Source organism: Notamacropus eugenii, chromosome 2, assembly GCF_028372415.1.
Source record: "Notamacropus eugenii isolate mMacEug1 chromosome 2, mMacEug1.pri_v2, whole genome shotgun sequence".
In the NCBI taxonomy this organism is placed as follows: domain Eukaryota; kingdom Metazoa; phylum Chordata; class Mammalia; order Diprotodontia; family Macropodidae; genus Notamacropus; species Notamacropus eugenii.
The window spans coordinates 311656993-311683523 of NC_092873.1; the positions used below are offsets into that span (position 1 = coordinate 311656993).

At 41.6% G+C, this 26531-nt stretch overlaps 1 protein-coding gene across 6 annotated transcripts in view; it reads right to left on the reverse strand.

Moving 5' to 3' along the window:
- Window positions 1–26531, reverse strand: part of ADAP2 (ArfGAP with dual PH domains 2) — a 36847-nt gene that overhangs the window by 5074 nt on the left and 5242 nt on the right. The window contains exons 4-10 of one of the 6 annotated variants that reach the window (XM_072644983.1): window positions 23805–23884; window positions 21103–21215; window positions 19442–19588; window positions 13404–13487; window positions 6688–6750; window positions 2201–2278; window positions 732–960 (exon numbers count right to left, since the gene is read on the reverse strand). In XM_072644983.1, coding sequence (XP_072501084.1) covers window positions 732–960; window positions 2201–2278; window positions 6688–6750; window positions 13404–13487; window positions 19442–19588; window positions 21103–21215; window positions 23805–23884 — 794 coding nt within the window. The remainder of the gene's footprint in view (window positions 1–731; window positions 961–2200; window positions 2279–6687; window positions 6751–13403; window positions 13488–19441; window positions 19589–21102; window positions 21216–23804; window positions 23885–26531) is intronic. The other 5 variants (XM_072644984.1, XM_072644985.1, XM_072644986.1 and 2 more) reach the window with 5 other exon arrangements.

The following is a 26531-nucleotide window of genomic DNA, read 5'->3' on the forward strand; positions in this document are numbered from 1 at the left end:
GGAGGAAGAGGAGAGACAAGAGAAAGAAAGCTATTGGGAGTCCCTCTTTCTACTGAGTTATAGCCCAGTGGTCAGGCAGGGAAAGAGTAAAAGTGGTTCAAGTTGGGGAGGGTGAGGAGAGTAATCAAGGGAGAAGGGGCCAGGGGGGAAGGGACTTGCTGACAGGAACAGAAAAGAACTGAGGCTAAAAATAGACTTCCCTTCCTGTGTACTCTGAAAAGTCCCAGGGGTGGCCCAGCGGGTGCAGGGCCCCAACTAATAATAAATAATTCAGCAAGGAGGCCCACATTTTTCTCATGAGAAAAGGGCTGAATCTTCCCTCTATTAGATATTTGGTGGATTGGAAAAGTCCGGGACCAACAGCCAGTTTCTAGTCTATAGTGGTGGCATTCCTTCAGAGTTAGCAGCATTGACTCCTCTGGAGGGGTGGGACCTGTACTGTGTGCACTTTTCAGGGAGAGCAGGAGGCATAGCAGTGATGATAGAGACCCTGACCTTGTTCAGTGTCCTGGCATCCTGGGAACATCCCCAGGTGGCTGGAAAGAAATTCATCACCCTACTCTCTACCTTTGCCTAAGGAAAAAACCAAACAGAACATTTTGTTGGCTGTGTGACTTTGAACAAGTAATTTCACTTCCCTGGCTCTCAGTTTCTCCACTTGTAAAATGGGGAGATTGGACCAGATGGTTTCTAGGGCCCCTTCCAGCTCTACGATTTTGTGGGGATCTTACCATGAGGATTGAGGGCAGTCATGGGGAGGGCCAAGACATGCTGCAAACTCTCCAGCCATTCCTTCTGTTCCTTCTCATTGGGACAGGCAAAGACAAATCTTCTCTCTGGGGTGATGATAGTGATGCCAGCCTTCCAGCGGTTCCCCCGGATTCCCTTTGGGAGTTCAGCATAGATCTCGTAGCCATGCTCCTTGCTCCCGATGAAAACCTGACCCTGCTCAAATGCATCCTGGAAGGAGAATAGCAGGTGGGGAGGGAATTGATGGTAAACAGCTGCTCTGACACTGAGCCAACCATCGTTGCCCAGCATTACTGTGGTCCCAGCGAGGACTCTCGCCTAGAGTGTATCTTCTTCCTCTTTTCCCAAGGGACTTAAGGGTCTTCTGGAGATTTTTTGCTAGGAGACCCAAAAGGTGATCAAGCAGAAGTGAAACCATCACTAGGATGCAACAAGTGAGACTTTTTGTTTCTGTTTTCTTCCCAGAGGACACTGAGAGCCCTTGGGCACCTTTATCATATAGGAACTACCAATCTTAGCATGTCATTAGCATAAATAATTAGTCCTAGAGACCACATCCCTCTCTGCTGGGTTCCCCAGTAGTAACCAAACAGTGTCCTAGGGGATGTGTTCCCCTCTCACAGAATAGTGTGAGGAGTCTCTCCCACCCATAGGGTCTTATGTGCCAAGGTTCAAAGTCTCTCCTCCTTATCCTCCTCAGCTGAATTTGGATTTGCCCCCGGTAGAAGAATGGCTAATTTCTCTGTTGATGGGTAAGGTGAAGATTTGGAAAATGAATCATTTGCTTCCAGGACAAGGGTTCCTAACCTGGAGTATAGGACCTCCAGGGAATACCAAAGGTTTGTCAAGGGAGTGTGAGGACTATCCTAAAATTAGGGTATTAGTGGGTGGGAGGACATTGTAGATGAGAGGGAGAACAACATGATGAAGCCATAAAATGTTTTGTACCAAATAAAGGTTTCTTTAGGAAAATTAATATTTTTCTCTGCAGGTATATAGGAAAGTATAGAATTTATTTCTTTTCATATTGAATGGGGAAATGAGAAAGTTAGCTGAAAACCAGAGTCTAGAAACTGAAAAAAGTTGAGAATCCTTGAACCAGAGAACAATTAATGCCAGAGGTTCCGATGGCAACAACTACAAAAAACAAACAGGCTCGTTAGCTGTAGCAGGAAAGATTTAGGTTAGATATAGAGAAGCCCTTCCTGGAGGAAAGAAACATTTGACCCTACAATGAACAACCAAGAATGGGTCTGTCCATTGGTCTTAGATAATTCAGGAGCACTTCTACCCTAAGACAGAGGGCTGAATGGGATAACTCCCTGAAGTGTTTCTGTGTCCATTATTAAACTAGCATTCTCTATGTTAATTACAGTTATTGTCCACACTAGACTCCACACTTCCCTTTGGGGACTGGGGCTCCCTTTTAGTCAATACAACTGTCTCTTACCAATGGGTTCTTGTAATACAGCAGCCTCCTCTCCTGAGGGTCAAGAGCAAACCATCGTTTCTTAAATGCCTCTCTCTGCTACAAGAAGGAGACAGGTATATAGTCAGAGAGAGAAAAATGAACCTCTTTACCACATCGGACGGGGTAATGGGGTATCTCCCAAGACTAAAAGTCAGAAACCAGACACGGACTAAATCCATATAGAATGCCAGTCCCCCAAATGGGCTACGTATTTTTCTAGAGTGTCAATGGGAAAAGTGTTCAGGGGTCTTGGATACTGATGCTTCTTTTCCCCTCCAAACACCTCCTAGGAAAACAGTATAGATTATCCCTCCTTCACTTCTAGAAGAACTATAGGATCATAGATTTAGAGCCAGAAGGGAACTTATGAGACAGAATCTAGCTCCTTTTACAGATGAGGAAAATGAGGCATTGTGAGGGAAACTGACTTGCCCCAAGTCAATAGGTTATAAATGAAAGAGAGGATTTGAACCCAGGTGTCTGACTGCAACTCCATTGCCTTTTCTGCTATACCCATCCTACAACCCCTCCCTCCAATTAATCAATCAACAAACATTTGTTAAGTGCCTACTATGTGCCAGGCACTAGGCTAGGTGTTAAGGATGCAAATACAAAAGATGGAGCAGTCCCTACTATCAAGAACTTTCCTTAGACTATGATGGTGGAAAGTTGGGAAGAAATCAGCCCTTATTCCTGGGAGTTTTCCCATATTCATTCATGGCAACATGGTTCCTTCACTTGACTTTGCTCTTTTACTCTCCTAAGATAGCAAAAGGCCATTCATGGGAGGGGAAGGGGAAGGGAGTTTAAAAAGGATTTGTAGAGAAACACAACTAAGCTGATAGCCATGCCCATTCTTTTCTATCTCTGTTTTTCCCATGAGTTGGGGAACCTATGGCTCCCCTCAATCATGTCCTCTCCCTGATGGGTCTCCTCAGGCCCTGAAAATGTAGATTCCTTCAAATGTACAAGAATACAAGTCATTTTCCAGTTGATAAATGGTCAAAGGATATGAACAGGCATTTTTCAGAGGAAGAAATTAAAGCTATCTACAATCATATGAAAAAATGCTCTAAATGACTATTGATTAGAGATGCAAATCAAAACAACTCTGAGGTACCACATCACACCTATCAGAATGGCTAACATGACAAAACAGGAAAATGATAAATGTTGGAGAAGATGTGGGAGAGTTGGAACACTAATTCATTGTTGGTGGAGCTGTGAGCTGATCCAACCATTCTGGAGAACCATTTGGAACTATGCCCAAAGAGCTACAAAAACGTGCATACCCTTTGACCCAGCAATATCACTTCTAGGACTGTATGCCAAAGAGATCATAAAAATGGGAAAGGGTCCCATATGTACAAAAATATTTACAGCAGCTCTCTTTGGGGTGGCCAAAAACTGGAAATCAAAGGGATGTCCATCAATTGGGGAATGACCAAACAAGCTGTGCTGTACGAATGTAATGGATTACTATTGTGCTATAAGAAATGATGAACAGGAAGACTTCAGAGAGGTCTGGAAGGACTTATATGAACTGATGTTGAGTGAAAGGAGCTGAACCAGGAGAACTTTATACACAGCAACAACCACAGTGTGTGAGGAATTTTTCTAGTAGACTTAGTCCTTCATAGCAATGCAAGGACCTAAAAAATTCCCAATGGACTTTTGAGGCAAAATATTTTCCACATCCAGAGAAAGAACTATGGAATTGGATGGCAGAATGAAGCAGACTATTTTTTTTGTGTGTTATGTTTTGTTTTGTTTTATGGTTTCTTCCATTCATTTTAACTCTTCTATTCAACATGACTAAGGTGAAATTGTATTTAATAGGAATGTATGTGTAGAACCTATATAAGATTGCAAGCTGTCTTGGGGAGGAAGTGGGGAGGGAGGGAAGAAAGACAGAGAGGGAGGGTAAAAAAATCTAAGATATATGGAGGTGATTATAGAACACTGAAAACAAATAAAATAATTATTAAAAAAAAAAAGAAAAGAAAATATAGACTCCTTGACCAACAAGAAAAATGACAAATGCTGGAGAGACTATGGGAAAATGAATACATTAATGCATTATTTGGAGAACTATAAACTGGTTCAGTCTTTCTGGAAACTAATCTGAAAATGTGCTCCAAAAGTTATTAAACTGTACGTATCCTTTGACCCAGTGATACCCCTACTAGGACTAAAGCCCAAAGAGATCAAAGAGAGAGGAAAAGAACCCAGATGTATAAAAGTATTTACAACAACTATTTTTGTATTGGCAAAGAACTGGAAACAGAGAGGATATCTACATCAGTTGGGGGATGATTGAACAAGTTGTAGTATATGAATGTTATGGAATACTACTGTTGTTGTCATTCAGGCATTTCAGCCAGGTCTGACTCTTTGTGACCCCATTTGGAGTTCTCTTGGCAAAGACACTGGAGTGATTTGCCATTTCCTTCTTCAGATCATTTTACAAATGAGGACTGAAGCAGAGTTAAGTAATTTACCCAGAATCACATAGCCAGAGAGTGCCTGAGGCTGGATTTGAACTTAGGCCTTCTTGACTCCAGACCTGGCACTCTATCCTAGCTGTAAGAAATGTTGACAGGGATGGTTTTAGAGAAACCAAAGAAGACTTGTGTGAACTGATGCAGAGTGAGATGTGCAAAATCAGGAGAACAATTTATTCTACAAGACAAATGAATTTGAAAGATTTATCAACCCTTATTAAAACAATGACCAACCATGACTGCAGAGGGCTCATGATGAAACCTGCTACTCACCAGAGGTGATATACTCAGTACAGATATACATGGGCAATATGCGAATTTGTTTTGCTTAATTATACATATTTGAAACAGGGGTTTTGTTTTATTTCTTTCTCAGTGGGGGTGGGAGGGAGAGAAGGCAGATTTTTGTTGACTGAAAAAATTTTTAAAAGAAAATGGAGCCACCACCATACACTCACTTCTGCCATCCCCGCCAAGCACCTCTCTCTCTTTCTGAGCTGTGGTCTAGCAGCCAGTAGGTAACCCTCTCATCAGGAAACAGACATTTCCCTTTCTCAGGCTGTGGGCAAGACGTCTCAGAAAAAAGGAAGCCCAGAAAACCAGACATGTTAACTGCTCAGGAGGACAAAAATCTAGGCCTTGAACAGAAACCAACTCAGGCCCCAACCCATTCTAGCATGTAGGCTTTGGGTCTGGGGATGACATAGTGGCTCTGAGTCATAGGGACAGTCAAAAAAAGAGTCTGAGGAGCCTGTTTTGTTCCCTCTGTGAACCAGATACAGGGTCGCCAAGCACAAAGGAAAGAAAAAGAGTTGTGTGTGAGCCTGTAGGTATGCACCTTTACATGTGTATGTGTACAAGTTAGTCTTTACATCTAGCATAAGTGTATTCGGGCAGTGTGGTGGAGTGGACATAGAGTGAGAAAGACCTGCTTCTGACTCTTACTAGCTCTATGACCCCTTGATCTCAATGAGCCTCAGTATCCTTCTCTGTAAAATGGGAATAATAGCTTTGGCTTCACCGGGAGGCCATGAGGATCAAATGAGATAATGTACTGTACAGTGCTACACAAACCTCAAAGGTTTTTATAAGTGTGAGTTATTATCACTAAGCCTGTGGGCTCTAAATCTGAATACATTGGACTCCCTGTTTTTAGTTGCTTGGAAATAAACCAGTCTGACGCTGGTCTAATCTAACTGTAGAATGGGGTAGGAGCTATGTTTTTTCTCTACTTCTGCATGAGCAGTGTTTCTTCAAAATTATCTTCTATTTATTTTGCATATAGTAATGTGTTTGCGCATTTTGTTTCCCTGAAATTGAATGTGAGTTGCTTGAGGGCAGGGAGAATTTCATTTTGGTCTTTGTATCACACACTATCTGGCTCAGAGTAGGTCTTAATAAATACTTGTTGACCAATTGATATCACTGAAGAGATTTTATTGTTTACTTGTGATTGCCCAGACATTAGGGTGGAGAGGAAGGGTGTCAACTAGATGATAAGGTAGATAGAGTGTTCCACCTAGAGTTTAGAAGCCCTGTGTTCAAATTTGACCTCAGACACTAGTTTTATAAACTCTGGGTAAAACATTTATCCTCTGCCTGCCTCAGTTTCCTCATTTGTAAAACAGGGATAATAATAGCCCCTGTCTTCAAGTTGTTGTGAGGACAAAATGAAATTCTATTTGTAAAACGTTTTGCAATCCTTAAAGGGCTATATAAATGCTCGCTGTTAATAATTAGGCTGAGTTTAAGGAATGTGTCCAGCTTCTCACTTTGACTTGGAAAGTTCAGATAACACTGGTTTTGGAGGGGAATAGAGGTGCCTTCACCAGGACTCTTCATCAAAGAGACCCAGGGCAAACTGATTTAGAGAGGTGCCTCCCTCCTACCTCCCCTAAATGCTTCCCAAGCCTCTCTCCCCCAAGATGCTAGCTCCCCCCATCCTCCCTGCCCAAAACATACCTTTGGACCAGTCTTTTCCATATAGCCTTGTTTGAGATAATTCCTGGTGATGTGAGGCAAGAGCTAGGATGGAAAGAGATGTAAACACTGATTTCTCACTCTCTCCAGCATGGCCCACTCTAGTTTGAAGCCCACCCACCACAAAGTGTTATCAAGGTTATATTTGGATTCATAACCAAAGGGAAGTCTAGAATGGGGAAGGAAGTGTGTTTGTTTTCCACAGGGTTATATCTGGAGCATGAAGGGTTGGTTGGAAAATTGCTACTGAAACAGAATCACTGCCAGGTAGGATGGCAGACGACACCTTCTCATATCCCTGTAGAAGAGCTCTCGGTCTTCTCTGTCTGGGGAAGTTGTAGGGGTGAAGGGCCATTTCAGAAGCCTCTTGATCACTCCTTTTGGCCCTACCTACCAACCTTTGTGAGAGAGGCAGGCAAAGTCTGTTGAAAATGACAAGCTATCTCACATTCACAGCATAGGGTTATTTCTATGCCTCACTCTTTCAATGTATTTTCAATCTCTCCTCTATTGACTCCTTTCCTACTGCCTACAAACATGCCCGTGTCTTTCCATCCTCAAAAAACTTTCACTTGACCCTTCCATCCACAGTAAATACCCTACATCTCTTCTGCCCTCTGTAGCTAAATTCCTTATAAAGGTCATCGACAATAGAAGCCTCCATTCCCTTTCCTCTCACTTCCTTCTTAATCCCTTACAATTTGACTTCTGACCTCACCATTACATCAAAACTGCTCTCTCCAAAGTAACCAATGATCTCTTAGTTGCCAAATCCAGTGATCTTTCTTAATCCTGACTCTCCTTGACTTCTTTGCAGCCTTTGACACTGGTGATCACCCTCTCCTCCTTTATATACTCTTCTCTCTAAGTTTTCAAGACACCCCCTTCTCACTCCTGATTATCCTCCTACCTCTCTCACCAATCATTCCCAGTCTCCTTTGCTGGATCCTCCTCCAGATGATGCTCTCTAACCCTCAGGGTTCTGTCCTGGGCCCTCTTCTTTTCTCCCTTTATATTACGTCAACTGGTGATCTCATCATCTCTATGCTGAAGATTCTCAAATCTGCCTTTCCTGCCCTAATTCTTCTGCTGAGCTCCAATCCCTCATCTTGAACTGCCTTTCAGACATCTCAAAGAGGATGCCCAGTAGACATCTTAAACTCAATACACCCAAACCAGAACTCTTTCTTCCCCCCAAACTCTCCCCTCCTCCTACCGCTCCTATCACTGTAGAAGGCAATACCATCACCTGAATTCCCTAGATTTGCAACCTAGGAGTCATCCTGGATTCCTCACTATCTCACACTCTCCCATATGCTGTTGCCAACACCTGCTGATTTCACCTTTGCAACATCTCTCAAATATGTCCCTTTCTCTCCTCAGGACACTGTCAGCATCCTGGTACTGGCCCTCATCACCTGACCCCAGTATCACTGCAATAACTTGCTGATGGTCTGCCTGCCTCAAGTCTCTCCCCACTCCAATCTACCCTCCATTCAGCCACCAAAGTGATTTTCCCAAAGGACAGGTCTGATCATGTTACTGCCTCCACTTAATAAACTCCAGTGATTCCCTATTGTCTCCAGGATCATATACAAAATGCTCTGCTTGACATTCAAAGCCCTTCATAACCTGAGCCCTCTTACCTTTCCAGTCTTACACCTTGCTCCCCAACACGTATCCTTTGATCCAGTGACACTGGCTTCCTTGCTGCTCCATGAACAAGACGTCCATCTCTGTTCTGGGCATTTTCTCTGGCTGTTCCCCATGTTTGGAATGTTTCCCCTAAGTACCAACTAAAATCCCATCTTTCTAGAGAAAATCTTTCCCAACCCCTCTTACTCCTAGTGCCTTCTCTCTCTTAATTGTTTCCTATTTATCCTATGTATAGCTTGACTTATAAATTTAGAGCCAGAAAGAACCTCAGAGGTCATTAAGCCCACTTCCCTCATTTTACAGATGAAAAAATTGAGGTCCACAGAAGTTATATGACTTTCCTTAGGTCATACAACCAGTACGTGTTAAAGGCAAGATTTGTACCACTGTCTTCCTGTCTTCCTGTGTCTTCACTTATCCATCAAACCACCACCGACTTTCCCTCAAACTGATGCACTCTTCAAACAACAGTTTACCATTTGAGACTATAAGAAAAATCTGTACAAATTCATGGGTCCCCTCCAAACTTCAGAGACCACACAATGCAGTGAGGGAGAGGGGGAGAGAGTTTAAGATCCTGAACTCAAGTGCATGGTCTAGAAGCAGAGAATACAAGGAGGAAGCAGGGAATGGGAGAACTCAGAGGAGCTGCCTCTGTAGGGCAGAAGTGAAGATTCTGAGATGGGGAACATTGAGAACTGAAAATTGAAAAACAAAACTGAAAAAAGCTAAAAAATTGCTACCCAAGACAACTCAACAGTGAATGGTGAAGGTCAAACAATGGTAGGTGGTTGGTGGAGGGAAATTGATCAAAGAGATGAGAAAGGTTGCTAGCAGCATGCCTGATACCATGAATCGATGGGGGAGGAAGCAGGTCCAAGAAAGGATACAAAGGTCTTGTATCATGATCAAAAGAGCAGTTCTTTGTAGCAGCACTATGTTTTCTCATTTTTTAACATAAAGAGCATTCAGTTTTGAACGACAGAGGGCTGAAATCCTGGATAAGCTATTCGTTGTCTCTGTGACCATGGGCAAGGCATTTGATATTTCTTGGGGTGTCAGTTTCTAAATTAGAGGGTTGGACAAGGTGATCTCTTGGTCCCCTTCTGGTATTAAATCTGTAACCCAATGGACATGGTTTGATGAAAAGATCATTGATCCTAGAGGGTCAGAAGAAATCTAGCAATGTAATCTCTGGCCAGTTGCTTGACCCCTCTGGAGCTCAGTTTTGGTCTGTTTAAAAATGAGAGAATTGGGCTAAATAATCTAGAAGTGATCTAATACTTTATCATTCTAAATGAGGCTCAGATAATTATTTGGGATATGGGTTCCAAGGACAGGAAAAGCCTGAAAGGGAGAAGAGGAGATGAGGGCTGAGGTAGGGAGGGGAAGGACTAAGAGGGAAAGCATGGTAATAAGAATGCTGACCAGAGACTAACTTCCTACTGATGGGTCAGCAACATTTTTAAAGCCACTTCAGGTCAAATAAGGATAAACATTTGTACTTTGTCCTGTTGGTTGCTGTTGAGCCATTTTCAGTCATGTCCAACTCTTCATGACCCCATTTAGGATTTTCTTGGCAGAGATACTGGAGTGACTTGTCATTTTCTTCTCCAGCTCATTTTACACATGAGGATCTGAGGCAAACAGGGTTACCTAGTCAATAAGTGACTGAGGGTGGATCTGAACTCAGGAAGATGAGTCTTCCTGATTCCAAGCCCAGCGCTCTCTGCACTCTGGCACCTAGCTGCCCCATTTTGTCCTACTATGGTCTTTCAAAGAGATCCTACTGAAATTCACAGAAACCCTGCAAGAGGGGAGGACTGCTTCCCAGGTCCAAGGCCCAACAACGTATCTCCCTTTCATTTCATCAGTTCAGAAGGCCTCCTGTCCCCACCCATAATCCCAATGGAAAACACTTCCATTTTAACCAATTCGGGGGAAAAAAAGCTTGGTTCACTTTCACAGCCCCAGTTCCAGCACTTAGCCCTGCCCCTTCCACTTTTTCCCTCCCTCTCCCCCATCCGCCTCTGTCCAAACCCTCAGTCTGGCTCACTCTTCCTGTTTCTGACCCCATCTCGGTCTGTGTCCCAGGCAACTCCCTCCTTAAAAAAACAACTAGACTCCAAGTATCTGAAGATACATGAGTCAGATCTGTCCTGTTTCAGTTAAATGGGAGCTATTCAGTCTGCCTACCTGGGCAAGTGGTTGTTGTGTTTGTCCTTCATTCTCCAAGAGGACCATGACATCTGGAAGGTGATGTCATGACTTACATGCTCCCTGGATGGGACACCAGGAGGCAAAGGCCTGTCTACTAGGTTAAGGGCATACCCAACATCTACCACAGTACCTGGCACATAGTGGGCACTCATGCTTATTGAATTCAATGGATGACCCTGAGTTCCAACCCAAGCTAGAAGGTACTTTAGAGGTCAATCAGTCCTACTTCTTATAAAGGCCAGATTGCAGTCCTGGGGTGGGGGGAAAGTGACCTAACCCAGGTCACATTAATAGTAAGATCCTCCTCTGACTCCAAATGAAGCATTCTTTCCACAACACCACAGTGTGTCACCTCTGAGACTTAGTTTCTCATTCTGTGAAATGGGGAAAATAATACCTATATTACTATTCTCACAGGGTCATTTTGAGAATTAAACATATGAATGGAAGCTGTGCCTGAACACATTTTAGGGAGGGATAAGGAAATGACAAATGACTGTTAAATTAATCTCCCTAAAATACATTTTTTATGATGTCAGTCTTCTACTCAAAAGCTATCCCTTCTGCCTACTGAATCAAGGCCAAACTCTTTAACTTAGCATTCATAGGCCTCTGTGATCTAGCGCCAACTTCCTTTCCCAGGCTTCTCTTTCTGTACTCCCCTCATCACATCTCCATCTCTCCTAGACAAACAGCATGCTACAAAATGGGGATAACTCAGCAACCCTGACACAGATCCTATGTTTTGTGACTTCCATCATGATGTCTTGTCTTATTTCCCAACCTTAAACAACCTTTACCAACTCAGAAATCCCATACCATGTTGTTTGTCTTTAGCATCAGAGAGAATGTCTGTAGCACAGTGAACAGAAAGCTGATCTCAGAGTGAGGAAGACTGGGTTCAAGTCTTATCTCTGATACATACTGGCTGTGTGATCCTAGGCAAGTCATTTAACCTCTCAATCACCCAGGGGAGTCTAAAACTCTAAGATGTATCACAAGTGTCAATATGTAGTGGTAGAGGGAATCTCTGCACCATTCAGAATTCTAATCCAAATGTATTTTTTACATTGCATTTTGTACCATTACTCATTTGTTTAAGAGGGGGCATTTTGAACATGGCAAAACCTATATGAACTGATGCAAAATGAAGTGAGAAGAACCAGGAGATCATTGTACACAGTAAAAGCAATGTTGTGATGATGGTCAACAACGAAAAGCCTTGGCTACTCTAATCAATGCAATGACCCAAGACAATTCCGAAGAACTCATGATGAAAAATGCTGTCCACCTCTGGAGACAGAACTGATGAATTCTAAGTGCAAATTGAAGTACAGTTTTCTCATTTTCTTTTTCTTGCTTTTTAAAAAAAATATGGCTAATATGGAAATATATTTTCACTTGTATAATTGATATACTGCTTACCTTCTCAGTAGATAAGAAAAAGGTAGGAGGGAGGGAAAGAATTTGAAACTCAAAATTTAAAAAGAAAAGAATCTTTAAAATAAATCATTAAAATGTTGGGGGGTATTTTGCTATGAAAGGCAACAAAGCAGGGTTGTGCTAGTAAATATTTAACAACTAGCAGGGGGGAGGGGGGAGGCGGAGCAAACAAGGGGAGAGATGTAAACACAACATATTTAAGTTTAGTTATTTAACATTTTTTTCCATCACTTTCTTAAATCTGGACAATCCAAACAAGAAATCAAACCTTGATCTATAGCACTTACCAGTTTTCAAGATGTTGATATTTACACTGAAAAATTTAAAAATCAGGTTCTCTCTGGTTTGAGCTGGCTCTACCACAGCCCTACAGCAAGGTGTCATGGAGAAAGAGCTGGCCTTGACGCTGGGCAGATCTGGGTTCCAATCTTACCTTTGACATGTCCTGGTGGTGTGACCTTCAGTGCTCTAAGCAACTAGTAGAGGGAGTTTCCTACCTGTGAGTTCCCTATATTAAGGAAATCCCAGGTCCAATACCATCTTGATATAATGATATAATTCCCCAGTGGGCTGGGGAATTGGGACATCCAGGTTTGATTCTGGGTTCTATTGCTTACTAGCTTTGTGGAGCAAGGATCCCCCCTCCTCCAGCCTCAGTTTTCTCATCTGTAAAATGAGAATGACAATAGTCATACCACCTATCTCATAATGTTATTGGGAAGAAAGTGGTTTGTAAACCTTAAAATTCTCAAGGGTGTGAGTTACTATCATCATCATCATCATCATCATCATCATCCTGGTTGCAGAGGCGTCCCCAGGTGAGGTTGCATCTATGCTGGTAAAATTCTTTGTTAGCCTTGGTTGAAACAGAAGTTGCTGTGACCCTGGGAAACTATTGCAAGACTTGTAACCTCCAACTTCCCAGGAGATGGGTCATAGAATCATAGGATGCTATATCTAGAGTTGGAAACTTCAGAGGTTATGTAGTCTAATCTCATTTTACAGATGAGGAAACTGAAGTGTAAAGTGGTTAAGTGACCTGCCCAAGGTCATACAGTTAGTATGTTTCAGTGGTAGATATTCAGCTTCCTTTAGAGCCTACTCTCCATTAAGTCTCTGGGTCTCCTGGAATTCAACCATCTGTTTCAGTTTAAAAACAAAAGAGAATCCTTTCAACCCCATGACTCCTGATCCAGCCTGACAAAAGCTCAGGGCTGGGGTGTTCAGAACAGGAATTTCTTCCCTCTTTCCTTTGCATAGAAGACTGGGTGCAAACACATCACTGCTCTGGAGTACTGGGACTCAAGAGAAAATTAAGGATTGCAGTATGGGAGTGGAACAGAAGGACAGTGGGAGTCCTCTGAAATTAGGGACCTCACCTCAGACTCTGGGAGCTCAGGGAAGGTTGTTTTCAGGTAGTGTAGACGGGCTGCTCGGAGGGCATTGAACCAATCCACTATCTCCTACAGAAATACATAAAAACAGGGTCAAGGCAGTTGGTGAAGTGGGGAGTCAGGCTCCCTACATTTGGGGAGTGGAGATTAGATAGGTTTCCTGACTGATAAAGAGTAGCAGTCATGTGCCGCCTACTTAGCCACACAGCACTCAACTCTTCTCTCCTCCCCCCTCAAAAAACATGCTTAGGTTTCTCTTATTCTATACAATCTTGTCTCATTTTCAAAGCATTGTTCCAAATCTTATCCCTGCTTCCCTCCTAAACTCCAAGAAAAAGTCCTCTACATTTGCAGTCTCCAAACATTTTTTATAATTTATCCCTATCAGGTAAAAAAAAATTATATATTTTTCATTTATAAATTATGCATATTATATTTATAAATTTGTGCATACAAAGAGTTGTATTAGCAATTATGTATATTATAAAACTTAAAATAGAAATTATAAAAGGTTGAGATAAAGAGGAAATTATATTGGATCCTAGAATCAATAGGGAGCCAGTGGAGTTTATTGAGGAGGGGAGCTTTAACATGCATTTGAGGAAAATCACTGGTAGCTGTGTGGAGGATGGGTCAGAGGAGGAAGGAATTTGAGGCAGGGAATACAATTATGAGTCAGAAGAGAGGTAATGAGGAACTGGACTAGGGCAGTAGCTATGTGAGAAGAGAGGAGATAAATGTAAAACATCAGATCCATCAACAAGTTGAGTCAACGAGTCTCGGCAACTGATTGATATGCTGGGTAAGGGAGAGTGAGGAATAAGGATGATTCCCAAGGTTATAAACTTGGGCACCTAGAAGGAAAGTAGTGCTCTTAACAGAAATAGAAACATGATAAAAAGAGACAAACAATAGGAGAAAAGAATGAGTTTTGCATTGGACATTGAGTTTGAGATGACAAGACATACAGTGAGAAATTTCCACTGAGCGGTTGGTGACACAAAACTGAAGCTCAGGAGAAAGCCTAGGGCTAGATATAGAGGTCTGGGAGTCAAACGGTCTACCCAGAAATGATAATGGAACCATGTGAGCTGATGAGATCACTCAGAGAGAGAATGTAGTGATAGAAAAAAAGAGGGGGGACCTAGGACAGAGCCTCGGAGGGTGTGTGGTATACTTATAGTTAGGGGATGAGATGCTATGCTTGGACGATGATCCAGAAAAGAAAATGGAGAAGAAGCATCCAGACAAGGGTCATGAAATCCAGCGGAGAAAAGTCAAGAACAATGAAGACTCAGAAAAATCTACTGGATTGGCCATGACAAGATCACTGGTAACTTTGAAGGGAGCAGTTTCAGCAAAGTGTCAGGAGGTTAGCAGAAGTGGAGGTAATGACTGTTAAGGTGAGAGGAGATGGTTAACCTTGAAATTTGCAATATGAGACAATAGGGGGAAACACTAAATTTGGAGCCTGAGGATCTGAGTTCAAATTTGAATCTGCTACATACTACTCTGCAACCTTGGACAAATCATTTCATTTGATCAGGCTTCAGTTTCATTATTTGTAAAATGAGGAGATTAGACAAGTATCAAACATGTGGCCATGCAGCTCAAAATGCTCTGGAATATGACCAGAACCAGATTAAAATGTAATGGGGAAATAGTTAACAAAATAAATAAAAATGCAATAAAAATAGATAATGTTAATATGTGATTTTCTAAGTCACTATGTGGCCTCAGGGACGCTTGTTTATGGTTTAGTGGCCTCCCATTCTTTCTATGTGAGTTTGACACCTTTGGACTAGATGACTCTGAAGTCCCTTTCAGTGCTGACTTGATGGTCCTATCTACCTTAATTCTTCCATCTCTATTAACCAAGAGGTTGCTAAGTCACAATTCTGCTTTCACACTCTCTTATAGCTATCTCCTCTCTACTCACAGAGCCACAACCTAGCTTAAGGTCCTTATCATCATGCTTTTTTGTCTTTCTCAATGGACTTCAAACCCTCTCAATCATCTCTTCACATTTATTGACCAGACTGTTCCATACACACAGAACTGCTCAAAACCCTACAGTGGATCCTTCTGACTCAAGGATAAAATCTGAACTTCTAGCCAGCTTTATTTCACATAATACCCCCACATCTGCTGTTCATTCTACCTAAACTAAACTATCATAGACCTCTGTCCTGATACTTTTGTGTACTTCCAAAGGTACTCCACCATGTCTAGAGTTCACATCCTTCTCATCTCTTTTTGTTGACATCCTCCCCTCTCTTTGGAGCTTAACTGTCTCCTCCACAAAAACTTCCTCCAGACCAGGTGCAAGTCTCTGTCCTGCCTTAAATTTCCTCGGAGTCCATTGGGTCTCTCCCCTGCTCCTTTCACACCTCACCTTGGATTAGGCTTATTTACCTATATCCCCTTCTCTCACCTTTGGGATTCCAGCATCTAACACAGAATCTGGCTCATGGGAGATACTTAATAAATACCTCTTATTTTCAACCAAATTAAAACATCAGAATATCTCATGAGTCTTAAAATACAGCTGACTTGCATGGCCAGAGTGGCCTTTAAAGAAAAAAAAGAAAGTTATTGAAACATCTCCTTAAAAAACACGAAGAATAGAAGGATTGGAGAGAAGCACAGGCAAGCAGAACAGCTTTGAAAGCTACAATTTGACCCAATATATTTAAAAAGAAAAGCAAGTTATATGTAACAGAAACTTTCAGCTTTATGTACAATAATCTCTTTTTGTTCACCTCTACATGGGAATGTCAGGAAAGGGGGGGCAGGAAAGGTAGTTGGGAGGGGCTTTATTAAGTTCAAAATAAAAATGAATTTAAAAAAGAGACTGGCCTTGACCATGGGACTATCAGCATACATGCTCAGTTCTTTCACAGTATATAACATGAACAGCCAAACTGTTACCAACACCTCGAAAATGCCTTCCATTTCATCTGCGTATATATTATATGTATATAGCTGTTTGCATATTATCTACACCATTAGAAGGTAAGTTCCTTGAGAGAAAGGATCATGTTTTTCCCTTTCTTTCCCCAGGTTTACAAGGTACCTGCCACCTAAGACGTAACTGGTAAATACTTACTGACTGAGTGATTGTGTCCCTTGAAGTGGTCTGCACAGATAGTAGAAAACAAGTTATTTGGAAGATGCAGAGCTACAGTATGTATGGTCAGGTGCCAGGGGATATTGGAAACCCATCTTGTCAGAACTGCTCCAGTTATACTGTGAGAAATGAGGGGTGCGTGGATAGAGCCTTGGGTTTGGATCCAGAAGACCTTAGTTCCTAATCTTGGTCCTACCTTCCCCCCTGTGGTCTTAGAGAAGATATTTTACTTTTCTGAACCTCAATTTGTCCCTCTGTAAAATCAGGGTTTCCATTAGATGACCTCTCAAGGTCTTTCCAGATTTAACTCTTGGATTCTTTTTGCCATCTCTTGGAACAACTCCGACCAGCTCACCAAAGCCAATTGTTGAATTGTCCAGGTGAGCATTTACCCCTCAGAAACTGGTAAACAGTACAATCATTTGTTTTTTGTTACTGTTGATTGTCAAGACTTAATAAAATGATAAAGAAAATGATAATAATGAGGAATAAACTGAAAAGCATGTCATGTGTACTTTTTTTTCTGGAGAGCCAGCTGTTAAACATTTACCAACACATCACTGGATAAATCCATACCTGTGATTTTATTAGCATAGGGAATTCCCAGTTTGGAAACTCCCTCTACCAGTGAAAATGCCACACCTTTTCTGGGACTAAATCTTGTTACCTTTTCCCTGAAAAGTTAAAGTGACTTGCCCAGGGTCACGGAGGTAGAATGTGTCAGAAGAAGGACATAGACTCAGGTCTTTCTAATTTCAAGGCTGGCCTTTCCACCACACCAAATGCCCCTGTCTATGTTCCTATGACAGGGACAGTGCAGCCTCTGATAGGGCAGGTGTTAGGATTCCTGAAGGGTCCCCTCCTCCTCTGTTTTTGGCTACAAATCGAGAAAAAACATCTAGTCTCTATAGATTTCTTTCTGCCTTTCTCTGGAGGCTTTCACGTATTGGCTAGCCCATAATTGGCTTTACCAAGAGGCAGGGAGCTGAAAACCTAAAACCCAAAAACCTCTGTCATACAAACTAGTATTCATCATCCTGTTGCTAATAATAATAAAGATAATGACAGCTGAAATTTATGTAACACTTTACATTTTACAAAATGCTTTACAGAATTCTATCATTTGAGGTAGATTGAACAAATATTTCCAGTTTATAAATGATTAAAAGGAAGCTATGAGAGATTGGGTGATTTATCCAAAGTTCCACAGATAGTAGCAGAGCCAAGATCTGAATGGTTCCATCTTCCTATACTAAAAATAAGCCCAGGTTCCCCAACTGATAAATGGTCAAAGGATATGAACAGGCAGTTTTCAAAGGAAGAAATCAAAACCATGGATAGTCATATGAAAAAATGCTCTAAATCACTATTGATTAGAGAGATGCAAATCAAAACAATTCTTGAGATACCACATCACACCTATCAGATTGGCTAACATGACAAAACAGGATGATGATACATGTTGGGGAAGATGTGGGAGAGTTGGAACACTAATTCATTGTTGGTGGAGCTGTGAGCTGATCCAGCCATTCTGGAGAGCCATTTGGAACTATGCTCAAAGGGCTACAACAATGTGCATACCCTTTGACCCAGCAATATTGCTTCTAGGACTGTATCCCCAAGAGATCATAAAAATGGGAAAGGGTCCCATATGTACAAAAATATTTATAGCAGCACTCTTTGTAGTAGTGAAAAACTGGAAATCAAGGGGATATCTATCAATTGGAGAATGGCTAAACAAATTGTGGTATATGAATGTAATGGAATACTATTGCGCTGTAAGAAATGATGAACAGGAAGACTTCGGAGAGGTCTGGAAAGACTTATACGAACTGATGCTGAGTGAAAGGAGCAGAACCAGGAGAACTTTATACACAGCAACAACTACAGTGTGTGAGGATTTTTTCTGGTAGACTTAGAACTTCATTGCAATGCAAGGACTTAAAAAATTCCCAGTGGTCTCTTAAGGCAAAATGCCTTCCACATCCAGAGAAAGAACTATGGAATTCGATTGCAGAATGTAGCAGATCATTTTCTTTTGTATTACGTTTTGGTTTGTTTTATGATTTCATCCATTCATTTTAATTCTTCTATGCAACATGACTAAGGTGAAAATGTATTTAGTAGGAATGTATGTGTAGAACCTATATAAAATTGTATGCTGACTCGGGGAAGGAGGGGGGAATGGAGGGAAGGAAGGAGGGGGAGGGAGGAAAAAATCTAAGTTATATGGAAGTGATTGTAGAACACTAAAATCAAATAAAATAATAATAATAAATTAAAATAAATAAATAAATAAAAATGGGCCCAGGACTATTTAAAACAGAAGCTGGTCCATTGCTCAGTCTCTCTCTGCTTGGATTCCCTAAACCCTCTGTTGTCTAGCTCCCCTAAACTACAGACCATACTGCATCTCCACCTCTGTGTTTGATCCTTTGCTCCCTTCTTATCCCTCTACGCTCATGCTGATCTCCTGCACCTCTCAACCTGAACTGTTTCATTACATTTGGGACCAAAGTATCCAACTTCTCTCCCCTAACTTCTCTGAGTGGGCATCCCATACACCACTACACTCACACTGAATCTAAATCTTCTACCTTCTATGGACTTCCCACATCCCCAGGACTCCCTCACACTAATTAATTTCCCCTTTGTGATCCACTGCTACCTAAAATATACCCTGCCCCTGGGGTTGCCTGGTCTCTGGTCTGCCTTGTTCTAATACCACTCCAGATTTAGTGATTAAAGATTAGTTGGAGTAATGCCTTTCATCCATGGAGGGAGAATGTCAAGAGGCAGAGGAGAGTGATTAAGAACAGAAGTTACATTAGCCAACCAGAGGACCCTGGCCAGACATCCTAAAAAAAGAAGCCTGGGGCTCTGAGCTATTTACCTTCCCACTCTCGTGATATACAAAGAGGTTCCTGGTGTTGCCATCTCTCTTGTAGGTGATCTGCAACCCATGGGGGTTTCCTATCTTCTCTGTCTGGAATGTGGCATTCAAGTCCTTTATGCTGATGATGGCTTTGGGTGTTTTTCCCTGAAAGAAAAACAATTTCCTTGCAGAAAACAGTCCCTTTACTAGACTAGAAGTTGCTGGAGGCAGAACCACTTTATTATATATCTCCCTAATTCTCTGCACACAGTAGGCATTTAATAAGTGTTTGTTGAATGAATGGATGAATGAATAAAAGGACAGTGATAGGCAGCATGGCGGCTACATCCATCAAATGCCTCTCAGCTCCTAGTACAACTGACCCAAGGACACTCAATGTCTCACATATCCAACCTAGCCACCCTGGCTGCTACAGCTTTCCCTTCCAGGGTTAGGTCTTTTCTTCTTTTTAGGTAGCTTGCCTGTGCCTATCTTTATTCATGTTGTCACTCCTGTAAGAATGGAGATTACTTGAGGGCAGGGTCTGACTTTGCCTTTGCATCCCCAGCACTTGGCACTGTGCATGATACATAATCAGTTCTTACTGACTGACTGTCTGGCCCTGCTTATTGAGCTCAAGGAGATGTGGTCTAGGCATCAGGAGACCTTGGCTCCAGCTCTGGATCAAACACTTCTTGTGTGACCTTGGGCAAATGGATTACCCTCTCTGAGTCAGTTTCTTCAGTGGTGAAGTGAGATCGTTGGACCATGGATTTAGAGCCAGAGGGACCTTGGAGATTACCTAGTCCAGCTCCCTCCCTTTAAAGATTTCTCATTCATACTGGTAGCTGAATGCTGACTTCCCTTGCTACCCAAGGAACTTTGGGTATCTGCCCTGCTAGCTCAAGTACTTCCTTGCTTTTCATTTCCCATAAACTGAACATGAGAATGAACTTGGCTCTATGTGTTGTTGTTCAGCCATTTTTCAGTGATGTCCAACTCTTCGTGGCCCCATTTGTGGTTTTCTTGGCAAAGATACTGGAGAGGTTTGCTATTTCCTTCTCCAGCTCATTATACAGATGAGGAAACTGAGGCAAACAGGCTAAAGTGACTTGCCCAGGGTCACACAGCTAGTAAGTACCTGAGGCCAGATTGGAACTCAGGTTTCCTGACTTCAAGACCAGTATTCTATCCACTGTGCCACCTAGCTGTTCCCCTTTAAGTATTATTTCCTTTAATTAAAATGTTAGCTCTTTGACAGCAAGAACTGTCTCAATTATCTATCCCAGCTCTAAAGACATAGTAAGAGTTTAATAATTTCTTTTCATTCATTGTTGAGGTCTAAGAATACCCATGGTACTGGGGCACAATTGACTACAGTTGAGTTTTCTATTGGGATAATGATTGACCCTATTGATCTAACCTAGGGATTATTAACCTTTGTGTGTGTTTATCATAGATCCTTTTAGTAAAATAGTAGTAAAATTTAGTAAAATAGACGTCTATGCTCCCCTTTTCAGCATAACGTCTTTTAAATGCACCAAGTATAATACATAAAATTACAAAGGAAACCAATTACACTGAAATGCAATTATTGAAATATTTTTTTAAAAAACAAGTTTATAACTCCCAGGTTTAGAACTCTATTCCAACTTATTAGAACCAACAGTAACATTTACCTCTTCTTTAGTGTAGTATTTCAAAAAGCCTTCTCTTGTCAAAAGGACAAACTTCCTTTTCAGGTACTGACCATTGTCCCTTCCCCGCTTCCACAGGAATCCTTCTCTGTTGCCTTTAATTAACAAGGATGAGAAGCAGACTCATCAGTTTCTATGGCCCCACTCCTAAATCCCCTCACCAAAGAAATCCTGGATTGATTTGGTTACTTCAATCAACAAGACTGGAAGCTGCTCCCTGCTGCCAAATGTTGTCCAAAAGACCATGATGGAAGAAGCATGGGACTTGGACTCAGGTGAGATCTGCATTAGGAGGTATGTTCTTTGCCTAAAACAGAACCTAGTATTTAATAACTATTTGTTGATGGATTAAATGACCCAAACCCAGCCTCTGACACTTGACAAGTGTCATGGATGACCAAGTCATTCAACTCTCTTAGCCTCAGTTTCTTGATCTATAAAATAAGAATGATGGTAATATCGGTAGTACCCTCTTTGCAGAATTGTGTATAATGTATGTAAAGAACTTTGTCAACTCCAAAGGGCCATTTAAATGTCCGTTATCTTCATTTTTATCAAAAGAATCAAAAGTGTAGATGATGCTAATGGAAAACACATAGGGATCCAAGCAGGCCACAGCATACTAACAGCACAAATATGTCCAAAAGTGGGCAGAAAAGACATCAGGCATGTGTCTAATGAGGAAGAGATAAGCCAGTCATGTGATCAAAGCAAGGATCAACAGATGCAGAACTATGCATGAGATGATAAAGGAGGTAGGAGGCCTTCAGAATGTTGAGGGGATCTTCTCTGGAGGAATGTGGAAAAGCACTCAAAAAAAAAAAAGCAAACAGGATGAGAAGGGAAGGGTGTATTCTGACTGGCATTAGCATCAGTAAGAGCAGTGATAGTTACTGGGTGTCCCAAGCAATTAAACCGTTGGGATACTCTGTACATGGAAAGTTCCAAGTTAAGGACCTCTGTCCTAGGTTAGAAGAGCCATTACTGACCCCTTTCCCCAAGGAGCCACCAAATCAAATGTAGTTTTCTGCTGTTCACATATGGGTTATTTAACTTGTGAATTAACTGTAACAGATTTTAAAGAGGAAGTTGGAAAAATAAACAAACAAAATGTGTTTGTCTGTTTTTTAAAGAGGCCTCAGAGTCATTGGAGCCACCAGAGCGATGGTCCTTTAGAGCTCTAGAGCTATGATTCTGTGTGATTTAGTAAAGCAGTTTTATTTCTGAGTCTCAGTTTCCTTATCTGTAAAATTTGAGGGTTGAACTAAAGATCCCTTTCCGCTGTTGAGCTCTGATCCTATAAATAGAAAATCCCAAATTGGTTATTCCAAAGTACCATATATAAATTCATTTAATCCTGATTAACACATTCTATAGCCTAACCATAGTGACTTAATAGGACTAAGGCTAAGGACTGAACATATGATTTCATTAGTAAAGAAAATGTCCAAGTGAGAAAACTCCCTCTGCCTATGCAGGTCAACACCTTCTCTGCAACATATTGTCTTAAAAAGTTACCATGGACAAGTCAAGTGACTTGCTCAGAGTCATATAGCCATTTTGAGTGAGAGGCAGGACTTGAACCTTCCTGGTGACAACAGCTCAAATACACAGCAATTTATGGTTTCAGAGCCCTATAGAAGACTCAATTCATTTAATTTGATCCACCTTTGTGAGTTAGGTGACCTAGTACTATATCCATTTTACAGATGGCTAAACTGAACCTTGGAGAGGTTAAGTGGTGTGCCCAAGCCCATAGCAAGTAAGCAGTAGAGTCAAACTTATGCTGCATTCACTGTGTGATCCACTGTGCCACGCTCTCTGGAATTAGACAGTGTTTTGTAGTATCTGTGCTACTGGTCCCTCTCATTAGTCCCAGATAGCTGAAAGGGTATTACATGGCAATCATAATCAGACAATCAACAAACATTTATTAAGCACCTACTGTGTTCCAGGCACTGTGCTAAGCAGGGGGAATATGCCAACAAACATGTTCAAACAAGCTATATGCAGGATAAGTTGCAGACAATTAACAGAGGAAAAGCACTAGAATTAAGAAGGATTGGGAAAAGTTTCCAATAGAAGAAGGTGAGATTCAGTTGCAACAGCAATTATTTCATCTAAAATTGTTCCAGAATTATGTCTTTCTGAAATCCATTGGAAAAGATAAGAAGAATGGAAACCTCCTTCATCACAGCCATCACTGGCTTTATAGAGAGCCAGCCTCAAAGGCAAGAAGACCTACATCACACACAACCTGACTGGGTGACACTGGGTAAACCTTTTACTTTTTCTGGGCCTCAGTTTCCTCATCTGTAAAATGGAGGTAATTGGATTCACTTATCTCTAAAGTCCCTAATAAATATATGTTCCTGGATAAGTCACTTAACTTTTCAGTGTCTTATGAAGCTCTCTCATACAATGAATTGCAGAGCTACTAGTGGATATAAAGTAAATTTTCTCATCAAGAATTTCCCTATATGAGTGAAATCAGAGAACCTCTATAAAATAAAGGAATTGGACTATGTCATCTCTAAGGACTCTTCCTACCTTGAATCTATTATCTACACATAAAGCATTATTGGGGAGCCAGCATCCCTCTGTTAAGATTTTGCTCACAACAGTGAAGTCACATTTCCTTGTGCCCATAAAAACACAACTTTTAATGGTAGAATCTGCTTTACCAGAGATGGTCCAGGTGAGGCTGCCAGCCACAAACTCCTGTCTCTCATATTTTGCTCGGATCCACTGCTCCTTTAAGACCCTGAAGAGAGAAAGTCTGTGGTTAGTTAGCTGGGTCTGCAGTGTTCTTTTCCATGGCAACATTGTGGTTTGTCCTTCATTCTTGAAGAGGACCACGACATCAGAGAGATGATGACATGACTTGCAGTTGAATTTGATTTGAGTAGTGGAGGACTGTGCAAAGTCATCAACTTCACTTTCTAAGCTCTTGATGAAATTCCTCTACCCAGATGGAAACCAGAAGTACAGCTTCCTATTAGGCTGGTACCAGGTTCCCTCCTCCACATGTCCCCTGGTTGGTGAAGCAGGGACCCTGACCCCCCTAAACTGTTTGAACCCCCCAAAGGGCACTTGAATTTAGACAATTCAGCTTGCTGAGTTCATGTTCACCCTGTTGCCTATGATAGGAATCAAAGTAGCATCTTCTTGACAATGTCACCTATGACTTCTGGAGAAAGAACACACACATGTGCACGCACACATATACACACACATGATATGTTCTCAGAATTAGATCTTTCATTGATGTGAAACAGATTCTAGAACTAAGAAATTATCTCAAGACCTGGGTGTTTGTGAGGACTGTGTCCACAGACTTAGCAAGGACTTTTTGGGTAAATATTGAAGGAAGACCAGCTCTGGTTCCTGGATTTGTGCTTTTAAAATACTTAATGGACTTCTTTGGGGATATTCCTCCATCAAGAAAAAGCAGTTCAAAATGCCCTCAACTTTCTAACCCCTTTTGATTACATCCAATTATATATGTATATATATGAAATATGTGTGTGATACATATGTGTACATATATGCACATATCTTATTTGCACACAATTATTTGCATGCTGTCTCTCACATTAGACCAGGAGATCCTTGAAGGCAAGGAATTATTTTGCTTTTCTTTGTATTCCTAGAACTTAGGTCAGTATATGGCACATAGTAGGCACTTAATAAATGCTAGTTGGCTTAATATTAAGGTTAAGCAGTAAGGACCAGAAATGGGTTCAAAACTTTCTCAAAGGCAGCCAGGCATACCCCACCCACCCCCTCATGCCCTCTCCACAGCCTCTAAAATGACAGCCCTGGCAACTCCCCCAGGCACTCAGCCTACTGTTTCTCACTCCCTTTCTAGGAAAGAGCCTGCACCCCTTGGCCTTGGTTGACTGACTGACTCTATGCCTCTACTTATGCTCAGGGAGACACAATCTGAGCATCTAAGTTTGAGTTTTGAGTCCAGTGTTTCCTAGATACCTGACCTTGGGCAAATGGTTTAATCTCTCTGAACCTATTGAGCCTGAGACATTGGTAAGGTAGGATCCTAGAATCATGGATTTAGAGCTGAAAGAAGGTCTTAAAGGTCACTTAGCCCAACTCCTTCCATTTAAATATTTGCTTTTTCTTTTCTATGTTTTTACATTTTTTTAGCATTCTTTTTATATTTTTAGTTCCAAATTCTCTCCTTCATTGCAGTTCCTCCCCTACCCATTGAGAAGGCAAGCAGTATGATAATCATCATGGAGACTGGCATCTTCCACTACCAGTTGGATTCTGACCCCCAACATGCCCTACATCTCTGTTGAGATATCCCCAAACCCCACTCCACCCTTAACACTTGAACACACTATCCTCTTGGTAGGAAACCATCTGCCCTGACATTGCTCCCCCAGTTTCTCAGGACCTTGACTTCTGAACTCCTGGCCTTTCCCTACCCAAATACTTTCTGGCCTTGTCCTTCCCAGAAGAGAACATGAATAGGAGTCCTCTGGTAGGTGCTTTGTCTCCCAATTAGAAGGTGAGCTCCTCCAGGGCAGGGACTGTCTGGATTTTCCATTTGTATGCTCAGCACTTAGCACTGAGCTTGGAATAGTGTGAGTACTTAGAAAATGCTTTTCCATCCATTCCAGATGAAGAAATGCTTCCCTTATGATCCTCTCAGGGTTGTTGTAAGGATCAAAGAAGGTGTGAAAACTCTTTGAAAATTGTGACATGATAGATACATATATGGATATAAGTGGTATAGATATAGATTCGGTTAGATATAGATATATGGGGGAAGCCAGGTGGTACAGTGGATAGAGCATTGGACATGCAGTCAGGAAGACCTGAGTTCAAATCCGACTTTAGACACTCTCTAGCTATGTGACCCTGGGCAAATAATTTATCCTCCATTTGCCCGTTTCCTCATCAGTAAAATGGGGATAATAATAGCACTTACCCCTCCACGGTTGTTGTGAAGACCAAATAAGATGATACTTGTAAAGTGCTTAGCACCTCTTAGGCAAATGGTGCTTTTACTATTAACTATTATCTATCTATCTATGCCAGTTATCACTATAACAGCAGTTTCTAACACCAGGCCATTGTTACAAGACAAGTAGCACTTAGAATGGAAAGACTGGTCTCTGGGATCCAAAGCCTCACTTCTAGAACATTCCAAACCCTTTCGCTATGTTTCAAAACTCTCTCTCCATTTCAATTCAATCGAATTCAATTGAACAAGCGCTTCATTAGACACCTACCATGTGCCAAGTAAGTTAAGTTATAGGCATCGTAAAGACAAAGCCCAGAGTCCCTGACCTCAAGTGTTTACATTCTAAATCTGTTCCAAAGCTAGGAGACTGGGAAGTTCAGGGACCTAGCTTTTATCTCCTTTCTAGGTAGGCTGCTACATA